The sequence below is a fragment of the Peromyscus maniculatus genome, chromosome 14, assembly GCF_049852395.1.
Source record: "Peromyscus maniculatus bairdii isolate BWxNUB_F1_BW_parent chromosome 14, HU_Pman_BW_mat_3.1, whole genome shotgun sequence".
Lineage (NCBI taxonomy): Eukaryota > Metazoa > Chordata > Mammalia > Rodentia > Cricetidae > Peromyscus > Peromyscus maniculatus.
In genome coordinates, this window is record NC_134865.1 from 59,860,894 (window position 1) to 59,880,778 (window position 19,885).

General features: G+C 45.6%; 1 protein-coding gene across 1 annotated transcript in view; it reads right to left on the bottom strand.

Annotated features, from left to right (window-relative positions):
* Positions 1-5,626: 5,626 nt before the first annotated feature.
* Positions 5,627-19,885, bottom strand: part of Sptlc2 (serine palmitoyltransferase long chain base subunit 2) — an 85,011-nt gene continuing 70,752 nt past the window's right edge. Inside the window, exons 10-13 of the mRNA XM_076551150.1 lie at positions 16,201-16,336; positions 14,886-15,015; positions 8,342-10,817; positions 5,627-8,165 (exon numbers count right to left, since the gene is read on the bottom strand). Of these exons, the coding sequence (XP_076407265.1) occupies positions 10,698-10,817; positions 14,886-15,015; positions 16,201-16,336 (386 nt within the window). The 3' untranslated portion in view covers positions 5,627-8,165; positions 8,342-10,697. The remainder of the gene's footprint in view (positions 8,166-8,341; positions 10,818-14,885; positions 15,016-16,200; positions 16,337-19,885) is intronic.

Here is a 19,885-nt window from a genome sequence, read left to right on the forward strand (position 1 = left end):
GACTCGTCCGGGCTCCGCGGGGGCGGCTCCTTTGATCTGGCGGCCTCCCCGCCCTCCCGTCCCCGCCGCCGTCGCCGTCGCGGCCCCAAGCGAATTCCTGTCCCGGGGAAGTTGCCGCCCGGCGCTGTGCGGCCCCGCGCGACCGCTGCCGAGGGGCGGGGAGGCTGCGGCGCCACCGGAGGGCTCCCCGACGGCGTGACGACGGCCACCTGAGCTAGCCCGGGGCCTCGCCGGCGGGCGGGGACGCGCGCGGCGGTCCGGCGGGGCGGCGAGCGGCGGGAGCCTTTGGAACCTAGGCAAAGGGGCGCGTGCAGCCAGGTAGGCTTGCAAGGTTTTGCGAGGAGGCTTTGCAAGATGCCTCCGAGGAGAAACTCCCCGCACTGCGATCCCCGCACTGCGATCCCCTTCCAGTTTTTAGGACGGTCAGAGCCAGCAGACCACACAAGCCACAGTCCCGGACAACGGGTGGGGTGGGGATGGCTTGAGCTCAGGGGTCAGAGGATCTGCCCCTGCAGCTGGTGTCGCTGATCACTGGGACGGCCCAGCCCCTTCTGCCAGACCCTCGGGTTGAGTCTTCACAGCAGGCCCCTGAGCGACGACGACCTCTGAGCAACTCGAATTCCCGAGCTGAGGCATAGACCAGGAATCCTAATGGGCTGGGTGGAGGGATGAGAACTGGGGAGGACGCAATCAAGGGGATGCCCACCTGGGATGGAAGCAGGAGGGCGCCTGGAAGTGAACTTGGGGGACAGTGGAGAGGGTGGCCAATACGCCCAGCTGCGGTCTACAGCCGTTCAGGAGTGGCTGAAGTGAAGTTCTCAGAGCTGCGCTGGGTTTTGTTTTTGTTTTTGAAGTTACTCCACAGCAGGGGACGGACGCTGCAGGGCACTGAATGGTGTGACGCGTGGGTGACAGCCTAGGTCTGAGGTCAGGTCAAAGGGGCTGAATACTGGCAATTTCGCGTGGTCCACTAAGAAGATGCCTGCCTGGTACATGACAAACACTCAGATGTTAGCCAACAGAACCCTAGCCTCTGAGCATCTTCTAAATCAAAACTGCATTTACCAAGACTAAAGGCAAGGCTCTAAAACCTTTTTGGTATAAATACTTGTACATCTGCCCCCAATAGTTAGCCTTTTAGCCGTACTTTTGAAACTTTCTACCAGATTAAATGTGATTTTGAAGATAATGAGCTTGTTCATTTGTTCATTCATTCATTCATTCATGCATGCATGCATGCATGCATGCATTCATTCGTCTGTCTCCATGTCAATAACGTCTACTCTACTCCAAGCCCCACCCCTTCGTCTGGACTGTCCGAATAACCAAAGGGGTCCTGCTGTACCCACTCAGGTTCTCACGTTGCTCCCACCCCTCAGTGCCATAGGACTGATATCTTCTCTGATTTTGACCAATTTCATTGAGGCACAGTTTACATAAAATCAAATATATCCATTTTTAGGGGCTGGAGAGACGGCCTTACCAGAGCCCACAACTGTAGTGGTTTGGTTTTTTTCTTTTTTTCTAGACGGACTCTCATTAGATAGCTCTGGCTGTCCTGGAACTCACAGAGATCCACCTATCTGTTCTGTCTCTCTAGTGCTGGGATTAAAGGCGTAGGTCACTATGCCTGGGTCTACAATGGTTTCAATGAGAATGGTCCCCATTAAGCTCGTATGTTTGAATAGTTGGTTCTCAGTTGGTGGAACTGCTTGGGAAGAATTCGGAGGTGTGGCTTGTTGGAGGAGGTGTGTCACTTTGGGAGAACTTGGAGGTTTCAAAAGACTCAAGACATCCCCAGTGGACTCTGCTTCCTGTTTATGGATTGGGATGTGATCTCTCAGCGGCTGCCCCAGCACCAGGCCTGCCTGTCTTCTGCTATTCACCCCGTCCTCAGGATGGTGACGGACCCCTATCCCTCGGGAACTATAAGCCCCAAATAAACGCTTCTATAAGTTGCCTTTGCTCATATTTTTTTTTTATCACAACCACAATAAGTAATTAATCCAGCTATCATCTGGAAGTTCAGTTTTAGGGACTCTGACACCCACTTCTGGCTCTGGGGGCACTAGGCATTCATGTGGTGCACAGACATACATGCAGGCCAACAGATACAATGTAAAATAATATATATCCATTTTAACTGTGCAGCTCAGTGAGTCTTAAGAACTATAGATTCCCGTGGGCCAGTGGGTCGGCTCAGCTGGTAAGGGCACCTGCTGTCAACCACCTGAGTTCCGTCCCTGGAATCCAGACAGTGGAAGGAGAGAATCAACTCCCATAAGGTGTCCTCTGACATCTACCCATGCCCTGTGCAACATCCATGTATGTTGCACCCACACCCACAATAAAGAGATATATTTAAAAATGTATGCGTTCATGTGACCAGCTAAGACTAGCACCTTCCTGTGACTCTGATTCCTTTCTCTGTGCTATATGAAGAAAAAAAAATATGCCTGAGAATTTTGTGGGGAGAGGGGAGCAAAAAATTTATGAGTAACCCTGCATTGTCCGCAGGCAGTGCGTCCTTACCATTCTCCTCATGATCTGATGAGTCTTTCATTGTCTTTGGGCTGTGTTGCTACATTTGTAGTTGTCAATAGTAAATCAAAATGACTCTTGTCTATTGGAATGTCCTGTCTCACAGAAGTTCAGTCTGCATGTATGTTAAGATGTATGTTAAGAAACCAGATATGCCTTCATTTGCACCTTTATTTAAAATACTGCCCATCTGTACATTTCTGTTCTTCCATTTCTTTTTTTTCTTTTCTTTTTTTAGTTTTTCCAACAGGGTTTCTCTGTGTAGCTTTGGAGCCTGTCCTAGGAACTCACTCTGTAGCCCAAGCTGGCCTCGAACTCACAGAGATCCATCTGGCTCTGCCTCCTGAGTGCTGGGATTAAAGGTGTGCACCCCCGCACCCCCCCCCCCCGCAGCAGTTCTTCTGTATCTTATTTCCTCGTTAATGAGTTACTTTTTTTTAAAAAAAAATTTATTTATTATGTATACAGTGTTCTGTCTGCACACATCCCTGCAGGCCAGTAGAGGGCACCAGATCTCATTACAGATGGTTGTGAGGCACCATGTGGTTGCTGGGAATTGAACTCAAGACCTCTGGAAGAGCACCCAGTACTCACAACCTCTGAGCCATCTCTCCAGCCCATGAGTTACTCTTTTACATTTATTTTTATTTCTATAAGGAAATCATAATTTTTATGTTTTTGTTGTGTTGAAGACAATCTTTTAACAATCTCTTTGTATAGTCACCAACACATAGTCTTGACTCCTGCCAACAGCTGATGCTACTGTCCTCCCATTTGCCTTTTCCTATCACGTGGCAATAAAACTGTATGATGTCTTCTCCTGGGTAGGCTTCCTTCAGCATGTTTCTAAGACATCCGTTTTCTAGATATCAGTGATTTGCTCCTTTACACTGCCTGGTAATACATATTATTATCATTGGGCACACTGTAATTTGTGTATCCACTTAACATGATGTTTTGTGAGTTGTTTTCAGTTTGGGGCTGTCATGAATAAAGCATCTATGAATGTTCAAGTTCTGTGTGGACATGTTTTATTTTTTTTTCCTTGGGTAAGTAAACACCTAATTGGCTGCAAGAAAGAAAGCGGCCATCTTGCTTCTCAGATGGTACCCATCAGCAACCTAAGAGAGCCCTGGCTACTGCACATCTATGTCCATTGAATATTGTAACTCTTCCAACTCTAGCCATTCTGTGTTCATGGGAGTGTCTTATTGTTTTCATTTAAACTTGATAGTAACAATGAACATTTTTATGAACATCTTTTTCAATGAACATCTTTTTTGTTGTTGAAGTGCTGAAATTACAGGCATGGGCCACCACATCCCTTGCCAGACTTTTTGGACAAGTGTTTGATCCAATATTTTGTTTTATTTACATTTTTAAAAAATTTAATGTTACAAGCTGGGCGGTGGTGGCGCACGCCTTTAATCCCAGCACTATGGAGGCAGAGGCAAGTGGAGCTGAGTTTGAGGCCAGCCTGGGCTACCAGGACAGCCAGGGATAGAGAAACCCTGTCTTGAAAGACCAAAACAAAACAAAAATAAAGAAACCCTAACTTTATGTGCATGGGTATTTTGCCTGCATATATACCTGTGCGCCACATGCATGCTTGCCCACAATAGCCACTGGATCCCTTGGAACTGGAGTCACAGTTATGAGCCGCCATGAGGGTGCTGGGTATTGGACCTGAGTCCTCAGGAAGAACAGCTAGTGCTCTTAACCATTCCAGCCCATTTTTAGCGAATTTGTTGATTTGATTTTTTTAAAAGGAATTCTTTGCTTGTGTATATTTGTGTGGTGTGCATGTTTGTATGTGAGGAGGTCGGCTGCTCTTCATTTCATTTACCCAGGCGGGGGTCTCTCTCTCTGGACACGGAGCTCACCGGGTCATCTAGCTAGCACTGAGGGGTGCTGGGGATTTGAACTCTGGCACTCATACTTGAGTGGCAAGTGCTTTATCCACTGAACTACTTCCCTCGCCCTACCATTTTCATATTTAGATCTATCATCTGTTGTAATTAGACTATTGTATATGAAGGTGTTTAGGTACTCCAGGGCCACCAGGTGAAGCAACTGTATTTTCTTCACTTGAGATCTTTTGTTGAAGCTGGGCAGTGGTGGCACACACTTTTAATCCCAGCACTAGGGAGGTAGGTAGATGAGTTCGAGGCCAGCCTGGTCTACAGAACAAGTTCCAGGGCTATACAGGGAAACCCTGTCTCAAAAACAAAACAAAACAAAACAACAACAACAAAAAGAAATAAACTCAAGCCCCCACGTCACACAGGAGTCTGCTTCTAGACTCTGCTGAGTTCAGTGTTCTGCAGGCACCCTGAAGCCAAGAACACTACCTACAATGTTAACGACTTCAGGCAGTGTAAACCAGTTTCCAAAACTGTGGACTATCCTTAGGACCTTTGTATACATACATAAAAATTTTATCAACTTGTCAATGTCCGCAAGAAAGCATGCCATCCTCTTCAACTCGACATTTTTCTAGCCAGCAAGATGGCTCGGTTGGTAAAGGCACTTTGCCTCCAAACCTGATACACGGAGTTCAGTCCTGGAACCCCACATGGTAGAGGAAGGGACTTCTACAAACTGCCCTCTGACCACACGTGAACTGGCATATTCACACAGACACATGCCCCGCCTTGTCCCCGCCCCCGCCCAATGAACGTCAAAGAACAAAACAAAACCGTTTGTTCTGGTGTCCCCACAGGTGAAGCAGATGCCTCCTCTGACCTGCCAAGGTGCCAGCATGGCCGCCCTGGCCTCTCCAGCCTTGCCCAGTGGTCCCCGCCCCTCACCCACTCCCACAATGATCTTCCTGCCTCTGCCTCCCGACTGAGGTCTTCTTACACTGAAGCCTGTCAGATTTCCCACCTCCTCAGACAGGTTGCCTGTGCCCCTTTCTATTATCCCTTTGGGTTTTCTGCTCAAGCCCTTAGCAGTCTGTAGAAGGGTGTGTTCACACACCTGTCCACATCTGCCTTTTCACGGCTGTTGCTGGCAATGCCCAGTCCACTTGCTGGCACCGAGGTCAATGCCTGATATCTATTGGCTGAATGAATAAAGGCAAGTGTCTATTTCTGAACATTTTATTAGGGCAAAACAGTATTTGTGGGATGATTCATATCAAGTAGGTCCCCTTTGAATTCTTAACATGCACTCTGAAAATTGACACCCTCCACAGCCTACTATGGATAGCTTCACAGTCATCCGATATAAAATGAAATTTTAAAAAATCATCATCTGGCAAGAAGGCAGCGGGCTACAGGAGAGTGGCGTTGGTGAGACATGACTCGATGAAAAAGGTCCCCACATTCCCAGGTGTAGATAAGGACATGGCAACAATGGGAAGGGGTAGATCACAGTACGCCTTGCAGATTCCAGTTTACAGTAACCTGGTCAGTGGGGAAACGTGGGTCAACAGGACCACCCTAAGTCAGCTCCCCCATGGACACCTGTTCTCTTCCCCTCCATCCCTTATTGTTAGCTGCCTTTGTACAGAGAGGGATCAAGACTGTGGCACGCAGGCTAGACTACAGTAAAGGCTTCCATGCCCTGCGAAGAGAGACTCAACGAGGAAGCTCTCAATTCCAACTACTGGCTAAACCCATCCTGAGGTACAATGTTAAGGGGGAAGGTAAGTCACTACTCCACCCCACTTGGCGGTACAGCCTCCACTCAGTTGGAAGAACCCGCGCCAAACAGTCAGGAACTGCACGAGAGACCCGGGAACCGTGCTGGACTCTGGACTCTGAGTTGCCGGGAGTTCCCTTGCACATGGGGAGAACGCAGAGGGTAAGTAAACAGACACTCAGCATCCCACCCGGGTGCAGACACCTTTCATTCCACCTCCCACACCGCTCCCCAAACAGAGCTTTAGGGATTGCTTCATTAAAAACAGTGACTGCGGGGTAAGGGCCGCCTCGGCACTCTTCAGGGTCAGTTTATTACAATCCATTATACCAGAAACAGTAACAATTTAAGGCCATACCGTAGTAAACAGAATCTTACCCACCGCTCCCCTACCCCCAAGCTACTCTGAAGGGTGAACTGTGAATGGAAAACCTTCAGACTCAGCATCGATGAAAATGGTCATTTTCATGAAGGGCTTAAGTTGGCTCCTTGTTTCCCTCCTAGAAACACTTCACTCTACGGAAGTCACCAGAAACTATAAAAGGAACAACAGCATTTTGCAGGCAGGACAAGAGAAGGAGGGGATCACTGGCAGGCCCTAGCACTTCTCTGGGCTCCGAGTCGGCTATCAGGCTGGACACGGCAGCTGGCTAGGAGCCCGAGCACACAATTCATGTGGCTAAGGCAGAGGGGAGGAAGGACATGCTTTTCTCCACATGGAAGGTATTTTGATTGACCGGCTTAACGGATTAAAGATGCCTGCTGGGCACTGAGCTTACAGGTAACAGCCCGTCCATAGGTTCTGGAACTGGGGTGGGGGTGGGGGTGGGGCCATAGATTCTTTGATAAAAAGACAAGCAGAATCCTGATTTTCATAAACCTCTCTGTGCATAGCCCCAGGCTAAGGTGATTTCACCTGTGAGAAACACTCCACAGCTCCTGGTCATTACAGGCACAGGGCAGTCAGAAAAAAAAGCACAATTCTCCCTTTTTTTCTAAAGCCACATTGGAAACAAAGCAACAGGAACACCTAGATATTTCTCATCTACAACAGCGTCCTGGTACTCAGTCATAACAATCCACTATTTTTTTTAAGAGTCTTACCCTGTAGCCCAGGCTAATCCAGAGAATTCTAGGAGGTCCTCTTGCTTCTGTCCCCCAAGTACTGGGATTACAGGTGTGTACCATACCTGACCCACAGCAATCATTCACACAGGAGGACCAGTTGTTTTTCTTTTCTATGGGGTTTTGTCAAACACACTACAGACAATTAGGCAGACTCCTCCATTTGGGAAAAGGGAGGTGATAGCAATCATTTCCCTCTTGTCCAAAGAGTTGGAAAATCTAAGTGAGCTGTTCATCTCGCTTTTTGCAAAGTACATTACACACTAGGTAACCTGACCACACCCTGCCAGTCACGGAGACTCAGATATGGATGCCCTCAACTGAAAAAGGAAGAGAGAGCCCCCTGACAATCACTGAAGTACATGGCTAGGCATGCAAGGAGCAGGCTATCTACAGCACAGCACCCCCCCAAACTCTGCACCAGCACATGTCAAGTCTTCTCTGGGGCTAGAATCCCAACCACCAAGCAGCAGAAGCTACAGAGAGGGTGAGTGAAAGACCAGAGACGATCACTACGAGGATGTTCCACCCTGCAGCCTACCAGCCTATGGGAGGGTGTGGGGCAGGACAACTCAAGGAAGAAGGCTGACTTTGAAGACTGCCTGGACCAGAAGAGTTGAAGAGCATGGATGAAGAACTGAAGAGGGCTGGATGCTTAATCAAGGACACACAGAGAGGAGATGCTCACTGCCCCTGCTCCTTGGGCCATGGCTTACGCATGACTGTGACTGGTTGTGAAGTGGATCTTACAAACATGAAATGAATAAGGACAAAACGAAAAGCATGATGCAAAGTGCTAGGATCGATCAGTCACGCCTTGCAGACCAATCGGCACTCAGCTCTGGTGGTGATGGCTGACTTATGTTTGAATCTCTTTTTTTTTTTTTTTTTGGTTTTTCGAGACAGGGTTTCTCTGCGTAGCTTTGCGCCTTTCCTGGAGCTCACTTGGTAGCCCAGGCTGGCCTCGAACTCACGGAGATCCGCCTGGCTCTGCCTCCCGAGTGCTGGGATTAAAGGCGTGCGCCACCACCGCCCGGCTATGTTTGAATCTCTTTAAGGTCCAGACTTCTACTCATTCTCAAATGCTCGACTATTATGGCCTTGTATCAGTCCAAAATTTGGATAATGACCTATGACATGACTGGACCCAAGATTTCTATTACAGAGTTACAAATAACCAGTCACATATAATGTGCATACACTGTTTTGTCCTCTTCAAAATAAACTTGTAACTTAATTACATTTAGCTTGAAGTAAACTTTGTACCAACCAAGTGATACACATAAAAATTTAAATGCCCGTCAAGAGCACTTTAATTTGAAGTGACTTTACGTAAGCTGAAAGACCAGCAGGCAGGTTCATCGCTTAACGTTTGCTACTTCTGCAAGGCCTCGATCTACATCATTAAACAGTAACTATACTTGGCATTCCAGTGGGATTCTATGGGGGAGAGTGAGCAAGGTGTTCTGAGCTTCACAAGATTTAGTTATGGAATCTTTTTTATAAATGCAGCTCTTGTCTCTTTCTGTGGTTCTTCCACTTACCATTTCTTTCTTTCTTTTTTCTCTTTTGAGACAGGTTTCACTATCAGCCCTTGCTGTCCTTAAGCTCACTGAGATCTACCTGCCTCTGCCTCCTGAGTGCTAGGATTAAAGGCACAGGCTACCACACCTAGGTTATGCATCCATTTCTATTCTCTTTTTGGGGTGTGGGGGTGAGATTTGAGACAGGGATTTTTTTGTCTAACAGCTTTGGTTGTCCTGGAAATCACTCTGTAGACCAGGCTGGCCTCGAACTCAGAGATCTGCCTGCCTCCACATCCCGAATGCTGGGATTTAAGGTGTGCTACCACTGCTTAGCTTCTTTTCTATTCTTTAAAAGAGCCACATACAGCCTCAGACCATCTCAGGGGATGAAAGCTCACAGAGGTCAAGAGGGCCAAAGATGGCGGCGATCCAGGGCATGAAAAGAGAGCTTCACAAACAACACTGCTTCTGTCTTCTCTTCCAGGCTCTGCAGCTGACAATTAGGTCCCCAGGAGAATTCAGTGGGGGCATCTTTACCAATAAACAGGATAATTTTAAAGAATGACATACAGAAACACTTTTATACAGTTCTTTTCATTCTGTTCTCAACCGTTCCCTATAACACTTGATCACTACTAAAAGACAAATTCACCTTCAGTAACAATAAAGTCAAAAGTTCTCTTCAACTAAAGCTTTGGTCAAAAGAAAAAAGTAGCTTTAACCGGTGCTCTTCAGATGTGTTCTTTGGTCAAGCCGCACAAAGCTCTGGATGAAGTCCCTGACCTGGGGGTGACAGGAAAACAGAGGCTATTCCAGTTTAGGAAAGAGGTATTTGATCAGAAAGTCCTCAAGGAAACCAAGTGTCCAATGGAAGCACAAGAGAAGGCAGCCCCAGATGCTGGGTTAAAGTGGTCTTAGGACATTAGGAGCAGAAGAACTGGCATTTGGAGGAAGGAGCACTGCTCAAGTGGTCGGCATCCACAGGGAGAACCTAGACCACTAACGATCGGGAAGGGGAACGCGGGCAGAGGACTGACCAACACTTCCCTTTACCAGGGCAGACCCTAATCTGGACCCAGAACCAGCCAGAGGCTGTCCTAACTTTGGAGGTGGGAAGCATTAGAGTTCGATCTGGTGACGAATCCAAACTCTGGACACATCTTCAGTCTGTGACCATATGAAGAAATACCTGATAATGAATAAATTATTTGGTGATCAGAACAACAACAAAAAACAGAGTAAGAGCAGTCCAGCGAGGTCCTTGGCCAGGGGGAGTCACATAACAAACCTCTTGGCATTGTTAACATTTAAGACTAAAGACAGAATGCTTTGGTTGATTAACTTGACTGGTTAAATAAGGGTTACAATGGGGGCAACCTCTGAGACCTGGACGGGAAGTCAGCAGAAGGCACTTGCTCCCTAGGGAGAGGGCCAGTTAGTCTCGAGGCTGGATAGCCAGGGCCAGGGTAGGTCTTGATGGATCCAAGCCCATGAGGTGGCTGGAATGGGGAGTGGGGAATGCCTGTGTGGTAAGCCACAGGCAAGGGTTAGCTTGATTTCACAAATAGAATAGTTATAAAATAAAACATTTTTAATGGACAAAGTAATCATATATATATATATATATATATATATATATATATAAAGGTGAGACTTAGCAAACAAAGGAAGAATGTGAAGCAGTTTGTTTGTTTTTACTATTTACAAAATGCCATTTGGAGTGGAGGTGGCCACCTTCAGTAGCTTCAGAACTGTCTTTCACATGAGGTGGTCACTGAAGTGTGGTTCCTGGAACTGGCTCAGAAAGGCCACACGCTGTCCTGGGAGGGAGTTTCTCCCTCTAGGGAGCACCAAAAAGGCTCAGTCTTCTGTCTCCTCATAGGTCGTCTCATCAAAGGGCCTGTCCAACAGAGGCACGAGCCGGCGGCGTGAGTACTTGAGCTGCAGCAGGTCTCCAACTTCATCTATCTCCTTTAAAGCCTGAAACACACAAGACAGGGGTCAGGCAGGACAAGCAGGATGCAAGCATGCCCGACACTTTCCTGGGCTGACAACAGTGCCAAGGTTATCTTGGTGGGACACTGAATTCAAGTATTCAGGAAAGACTGTCTACAGCTGAGGAAAGAATAGCGTCTGAGCAAGAGCTCAGGCCTGGCCATCAAAACGGGCCGTGAGTACCTAAGCATAGAGGCTACCGTAGTGTAGTCTTCTAAGTGTAACGTGCCCAGCAGGAAGGGGAACAGGCCTCCTGTCAGGATTATATCTGTAATTCTGTAGGAGAATGCGCACCTTGTCTCAGTGAGCACCTCAGCAGGCAAAGGCACCCTCCACAAAGCCTCACAACTCGAGATCAATCCCCAGGACCCACACAGTGGGAAGAACCAACTCTTGCAACTTGCCCTTTGACCTCCATATGCAAGTCATGGCATGTTTGAACTGAGCCCACACCCATACTCAAAAGCACAATACATAAAAATTGTAAAAATTTTTGTAAAAAGAAAATGTGTATTTTAGAACTGTTAACTAGCATAAAGGTGAGTTTGCCTGTTCTTTATTCCAAAATGTGAAAAGTATAAAGAGCTGAACTTCACTGTGCTATCAAAACATAGCACTTCTGAAGACTTAACTGAAGACTCCACTCTGAACTTCAGACAGGAGAATCCATTAGTCATTTATGTCCTTGATTCTGATAGAGGATTTATACATTTGAAACAAAAGTGTGCATGACTCAGAACACCAAGGAAAGGATATTTACGAACTGTAACTTCAGGAGCACCTAGTATTTCTTTTCATCTGTGTAAAAAGGAAAGTGCTTAGAAACAGGCAGTGAGCTGAAACAGACTCACAGTGCCTAAGGGGATAAAGATAAGTAAGAGTTCTGTTCCCATATCCAGTATTTCACACAAGGTTTTGGACTTTCTTGTTGTTGTTTGATGTGGAATCTCAATAAACTTCCCAAGCTGATCTGGAACTCCTGAGCTTAAGTGATCCTCCTGCCTCAGACTTCTGGGCACCCAGGACAACAGGCATATGCCATCATTCACAGCCCCAGACAAGTTTTATCTACATAAAAAACAAATCTGTGATAGAAACTGCTGGCCTTAAGTGAGGTTATTTGGTTAGATTAGGAGCAAAGAACCATTACATGGTACCATTTCTTAACAAACCATTGCAGCGGTCTCTGGCTCAAGGCATAAGATGAGCTCCTAAGAGGAAAATGGGTTCATCACAGGCTGAGTGAGGAACGCCAGCAGAGCTGTCCTCCCACAGCTGAGGCCATTACTCTTCCCTTATGTGGAAAATAACCATTGAAATATGGCTCGCATGCTACAAACCCCAACTTTTTACTGCACACAGTTCAGTGCTTCTAGTATAATCCCATCAGGGCACAACTATCATCACCTCACTAATTGGAGAGGGTTTTCTTTTTTCTTTTTGGCTTTTCGAGACAGGTCTGTTTCTCTGTGTAGCCCTGGCTGTCTTGAAACTGGCTCTGTAGACCAGGCTGGCCTCTGTCTCCCAGTGACCTCCCACACTCAGTCTGTTTATCGCTCTGCACGCCTGCTTTTCTCTAAGTGCTCACAACCACCACTGTATTTTCTGACACTGTGGAGTCGCCCACTCTGGGCTCTCCTTGTGAGTGGACTCCTAAGTCCCGGCTGTGTCTAGCACAGCTCGCAGGCCTGCCCACGCTGCAGAGTTGCAGCGTCACGGGCACCCATTCTGGCACCTGCTGGCTTTAGAAACTATCCTTTGCTTACTGCCTGCCCCGGCTGGCCTGTTAACAACCAGCTGACCAGGTGCTTAGGCGAATTCCTCAGCTCTCATTCCGAGCCTCTGGTCTAACTGCGATCCCTGGGCTGGTACTTGCCTACCGCTTTAGTTATTGTAGGGTGTAATTAGATTTGAATTGACAAACATGAGTATTCCACTTTCATTTTTAACAACATGTCAGTTCTTTGGGGGAAACCTACTAGTTCCATATAAACGTGAGGATCAGCTTTTCCATTTCTGCAAAAGGTACAACTTGAATCCTGATTGAATTTGTACTGAATCTGTAGATGACTATACTGTCATTCTTACAATATTCTTTTTTTTTTTTGAGACGGCATCTCACTATGTTGCCCACACTAGCCTCAAACTCCTGAGATTAAAGGATCCTCCTGCCTCAGCCTAAGCAGCATAAGTAACTGAGACTACAGAAATGCACAACTTTGCCCAGCTTGTTAAGCATAAATCTAACAATTTTACAAGGTAAAAATCTTCCTTATCTAAACTTATACTTAGGTATCTACTGACCCCTGATGGTGAGACTAATAAGAAAGGCCCTGTGCACACTCATGCTGGCCCTGAACTTGTGACCCTTCTGCTCAGCCTCAAGTGCTGGGACTTAAGGTCTGCACCACCATGTCTGGCCTGAGAGTCCCTTTTCATTTGTTTAGTGCTGACTCTGTCAAGTTTTCTCTGATCTCCATATACGCTCAAGTACACACACACCACCACCACCACATACCAAATAAATGTTAATTTTTAATAACGTGACAGGACCCAGTACTGAATAAAAATTAGTTTGTATCACACAGAAATATTGTTCATTTTTAGTGTTTAATTCTATAAAATATCACAAGATAAAATGACTTCCACAAGCCTAATGTTTAAAAATAATATAGAAAGCTTTAGCTGGGTGTAATGGCTCATTCCTAAAATCCCTATTCTTGAAGATACAGAGGAAAACAGGCTCATAGCCAGGCATGACTACATGTAAGACACTGTCTCAGAAACAAAAAAAGCAGAAGCAGGAAAAGTTCTGTGAGTTTAAGGCCAGCCTGGTCTACAGAGCGAGTTCTAGGACAGTCAAGCTGTTATACAGAGAAACCCCATTCTGAAAAACCAAAAAGAAAAAATCAAACAAAACAAAAACCCAGGCTGGAGAGATGGCTCAGAGGTTAAGAGCACTGACTGCTCTTCCAGAGGTCCTGAGTTCAATTCCCAGCAACCACATGGTGGCTCACAACCATCCGTAATGAGATCTGGTGCCCTCTTCTGGCCTGCAGTCATATATGCTGTATACAAAATAAATAAATAAATCTTAAAAAAACAAAACAAAAACCCAAAACAACAACAACAAAAAAACAACAAACAAATGCCAAACAGATTATTATAATACTTCTAAAAAGAATGATTTACAAAATTCCTTAGAGCTAGTAGACTGTAGCCTAGTATAATGGTCCTGCTTAGGAGACAGAAACAGACAGGTTTCTGTGAGTTGGAGACCAGCTTGTCTCAAACACAGAAAGAAAATAAAAAGCACACTATCACTCACCCACCCCCAATCCACAAGGAAACCGTTACCAGCATAAAGAACTTGCTGGGCAGGGGAGAGGGTTATCTTAGGATGCCAAAGGAACATCAGCAAGGTTCCTCGAGTGGAGCTGTGATCAACGCACAGCATGACCACAGGAGAAAAGAAGGCTCCAGAAGGGAAACTGTGTATGTGTGTCATCAAACTTGGACAGCTGGAGTCTTGCTTTAGGTCCCATCACCAGGGAGACGACGGTACAAGTGGATGCTGACCGAGTGAGGCAGCTCACACGTACAATCCCAGCAGCCAGCAGGCTCTCCAGTGTGAGTACACAGTGAGTTCTAGAACAACCTGGGCTACTTAGCAAGACCCTGTCACAAACCAAAAGGGAGGAAGCCAGACCGTTCTCCAGAACTCTAGAACTGGATTTGGTGGATGATTTGAAAGATTCTCCAATTGCTTTGAAATAGCCATTCAAAATAGCACTGCCTGTCACTGTCTCATCAGTTTAAGATGCTAGGTACTCGGGGCTGCAGAAATGGCTCAGCGGTTAGGAGCACTGTGTCCTCCTCTAGAGGACCCGGGGGGTTCAATTCCCAGCACCCACATGGTAACTAACAACTGTCTGTAATTCCAGTTCCAGGAGATCTATGGCATCAATTATGCATGTGGTACACACATATACATAACACCATATGATATACAGCCTCTTTTAGTATGTGCCATATTGACTCTAAGGTACTTACCGTATCAAGTATTTCTTTGGTATGAGCTGCTGACAGGCAAAATCTGGCTCTGGACTCAATGATCGGGGTAGCAGGAAATCCCACCACAACTACACCAATGTTCCGCTTCAGCATCTCCCGCCCAAAGGCACTACAAAAGGAAAACAGGAAATGAAACCAAGAAATGTCACGGGGCATGGTGGCACATGCCTGGATCTGAGTTCGAGGCCAGCCTTGTCTATAGAACTAGTTCTAGGACAGCCTAGGCCACACAGAGAAATCCTGTCCCCAAAACCAAAACAACAACAAAAGAAACCAAGAAGTTGCCGGGCGTTGGTGGCGCACACCTTTAATCCCAGCACTCGGGAGGCAGAGCCAGGTGGATCTCTGTGAGTTTGAGGCCAGCCTGGGCTACCAAGTGAGCTCCAGGAAAGGTGCAAAGCTACACAGAGAAACCCTGTCTCGAAAAACAAAAAACAAAACAAAACAAAACAAAAAAAAAAGAAACCAAGAAGTATAAATAGCAGCCAGTAGGTCTTGTTGGCCTGATTCCTCCCCCTGTCCCCCATTACCCTCTCCAAACAGGGTTTCTCTGTATAACAGTCCTGGCTGTCCTGGACTCACTCTGTAGACCAGGCTGGCCTCGAACTCACAGAGATCTGCCTGCCTCCGCCTCCCGAATGCTGGGATTAAAGGTGTGCGCCGCCAGCGCCTGGCTGCTGGCCTGGTTACTGGTGATACAGGCATGAACACTTAGAACTGACGGGTCGGTCTAAATTCTGTGTTTCTCTCCTCTGAGGGCCACTCCTTCACAAAGGTGGATGCACCTAGATCAACTCTGACAAAAGTTTGCTTCAGGTGACAGCCTGTCCCTGAAATGTAGTAACACTGGTTAAGATTTCAAAATCCATCAGTGTTACAAAAACTCAGTTCTCAAAACAGTCAATTTTGAGACTGTGAGGACAAACTTCGCAATTCTTATACAACAACAAATCCACCACAGCTGCCTTGTGCCCTTACTCCACATCTGAATCCTAACTACATAATGAACTCCAACTTGGTTTGGTTGTTTACCAAATTATGCTTTGTGTTTTATCTTCCCTTAATTTGCTCACAGTATCTGGGAATAAGAGACTGCCCAGGGCAGGTGTGGGAGGTAGAGGCAGGCCAACACAGTGAGGAGGCTTCATCTACACGGTGAGAACTTGCAAAAAGCAAGCAGGGAAAAAAAACAATCCTGCCCACGTAGCAACACAGGAACGCCAGCTTCTTCCCCTCCAGCCCCACATCTCCTCCCGTCTAAGGACAGGCCAGCTGTGACCGTCCACAGACGTGCCCGATTTTGGCTGGCATGTAGAGCATCAGAGGCACCACCGGGGAGTCCTCATTGCCGTAGATGATGAACCCCATTTCCTTCAGGCGCCTCCTGAAGTACTGGGTGTTCTCAGCCAACTGCTGTATACATTCTTTGCCTAGAAAAAACAAAAACAAAATAATACTAAGGAAGAGAAGAAAAAGATGACCATTCCCCAGCCCTCTTTTTATCTAACCAGGTCTTTTGGTTTTGGTTTTTTGAGACAGGGTTTTTCCGTGTAACAGCCCTGGCTGTCCTGGAACTCTCTATGTAGACCAGGCTGGCCTCAAACTCACAGAGATCCACACGCCTTTGCCTCCCAAGTGCTGGGGTTAAAGGCGTGAACCACCACAGCCTGGCTTTATTCGTGTTTTCAAACAACTTTTACTGTGTAGTCCAGTATGTCCTTGAACTCTTGGAATTCTTGCCTCAGCTTCCCAAGTGCTGGGATTACAGGCATATGCTACCACACTCTTTTCTTCTAACATAAAATAGTTTTGCACATTAACCTGTATGGAATATAAACATGAATATGCCTTGCTCATGGGGCTGGAGAGATGGCTCAGCAGTTAGGCACAATGGCTGTTCTTCCAGAGGACTTGAGTTCAATTCTTAGCACCCACAAGGCAACTTACCACTGTTTATAACTCCAGTTTCAGGGGACCCAACACTCTCACACAGACACATGCAGGCAAAACACCAATGCACATAGAATAAAAACATAAATATGCCTTGCTCTGCATCCTGTTACTTGTCATTCTAGCTGTTGCTAACAGATTTCATTTTATTTTGGTACAGGGGCTAAAACTGAGGCTCTCACAAATGCTAAGCAAGCACTCTACCACCAAGTCTGCCACAGCCCCAACCTGACAGCAGCTTTTTGTTTACAGAGTCCGAGGCCAGCCTGGTCTATTCCCAGGCCAGCCTGGTCTATAGAATGAGTTCTAGGACAGCTGGTGTTACACAGCAAAACCCTGTCTCAAAACACACACACACACACACACACACACACACACACACACACACACACACACACACACACACACACACCATGTTTCTCTAACTTCTAATTGAATAAATATTTAGTGAAGTGTTGACGTTACACTAGTCGACCTATGATCAGATGGCCAAACAAGTCAATAAATTCAAAAGATTAACCTGTACAGTGCCAAGACTACTGTATGTTCTTCTCAGTCAAAAGTGCATCATGATGAGTAAGAAAAGATTGGAAGCCAGGCACGGTGTCGCACACCTTTAATCTCAGCACTCTAGGAGGCAGAGGTAGGTGGATGTCTGTGAATTAGTTCAAGGCTAGCCTGGTCTACAGAGCAAAACCCTGTCTTGAAAAGGAAAGAGAAAGAAAAAGGGTGGTGTACTTTTCTCACGTTAGAAATTCAGTGAATTAGTATTTTTAAAAAGTTTAAGATGACACAGTTCATAAATTTATCAACCATTAAGATACACAGATAATTCAGATATCCTTAGAGTTAGAACACTGCCATACTCACCATTCATGGGAAACTATAGCTAAGCTGGACACACATAGCTCCAAATTAATACCCATATATATACCCATATATATGGGTATTACATATACATACATACATACATACATACATACATACATACATACACATAATGATTTCAAGTCGATCAGAGAAAAATACGAACCTTAGATTGGACTCATCACCCTGAACATCAAGGAACACTAGCTAAGTTATGCATGTGCCTTACAAAGAACAAGAGCTAATATTAAGCGATATATATATATATGCATGTATGTATTCTGAGAACTGACGAGAATTACATACCCTAATTTCTCTCAATATAAACACCTCAATATGGGGCTTGAGAGATGGCTCACAGTTAAGAGCAATGATTGCTCTTCCAGAGGACCTGGGTTCAATTCCCAGCACCCACATGGTGGCTTATAATTGTAACTCCAGGATCCAACATCTTCACATAGACATACATACAGGCAATACACCAATAAAATAAAAGAAATAAATTAAAAAACCTCAATATATAAGAATGCCTATTCTACTTTTAAAAACTTCTATTGACTGGCTGGGTTTTTTTCCCCCTATAAGACAAGCTCTCATGTTTTCTTAAAAGTTTTTATTGCTGGGCTGGAGAGACGGCTCAGTGGTTGAGAGCACCGACTGCTCTTCCAGAGGACGTGGGTTCAATTCCCAGCACCCACATGGTGGCTCACAACCACTTGTAAGGAGATCTGGTGCCCTCTTCTGGCCTGCAGGAACACATGTATACTGTATACATAATGAATACATACATACATACAATCTTAAAAACAAAAAAAAGGATACAATTAAAAAAAAGTTTTTATTGCTATGAAGATATACTATGACCAAGGTTACTCTGATAAAAGAAACTTGTTTCTTTTTCTTTTTTCTTTTATTTTTTGAGACAGGGTCTCTGTTGCAGAATAATCTTGCCATACACTGTGAAGATATGTTGCTCTTATACACTGTGAAGATATATTGGTTTAATAAAAAGCTAAACAGCCAATAGCTAGAGTTTAGGCGGGACTTGAAAGGGAGAGAGATGTAGGATGTAGAATGCAGAAGGCAGGCGAGTCACCAGGAGACAGAGGGCAAAACAAGATGAACATGCTGTACTGAAGAAAGGTATCAAGGTAGAATATAGACAAGAAATATGAGTTAGCCAGGTGGCGGTGGTGCACGCCTTTAATCCCAGCACTTGGGAGGCAGAGGCAGGCGGATCTCTGTGAATTCAAGGATAGCCTGGTCTACAGAGCAAGATCTAGGACAGCCACCAAAACTACACAGAGAAACCCCATCTCGAAAAAACAGAAACAAAAAAAAAAAAAAAAGAAAAGAAATATGGATTAATTTACGTTGTAAGAGCTAGTAAGTAACAAGCCTAAGCAATTGTCCAAGCATTTATACTTAATAATAAGTCTTTACATATGTGGTTATTTGGGAGCTAGCTGGCGGGACAGAAAATTACACCTATAGGTCGTCTTTCTACATAGCTCTGGCTGTCCTGGAATTTACTATGTAGACCAGGCTGGCCTCATACTCAGAGAGATTTGTCTGCCTCTGCTTCCCAAGTAATGAAAATAAAGATCAGTCTGAATTCACGGCCAGACTGATCTTCACAGAGAAACCATGTCTCAGAAAAGAAAAAGAAAAAACAAAAACATAAAACAGCAAGGAGGAATGGGGAAAGAATGGTAATTACATGACATTTACTCATGGATAGCACACTCAAAGCCTGTGCATTTTACCTCATGAATGTCACTGCTGTAATAAAATGAATAACAGCCAAATACTTGGTCTGTCACCTGGAGCTGGAATTGAGGCTAATACTCTGATCTCTCTATTCATAATCTTAATCATAGCCAACTCTTATTTAGTAATCATTCTTTCATAAATTGCAAACAAACAAAACACACCTCAACAAAACAGAGACCTGAGTGTCTGGGTGGACTTGGCATTCTTAGCCTTTGTTGCTTAAGGCAGAACCTGCAGGTGGGAACAACTCAAGTTTTTGGCACTGGGGGCTCCAAGAATTTGTAAGACAGGGGAAGTGTTGTGAAAACAGCACTTGAGACTCAAAGCTCTTGTCCTGAGACAGGAAGTGAAAACATAAAGAGACCAGCCCTTCCTTTCTTTCCCTTTTC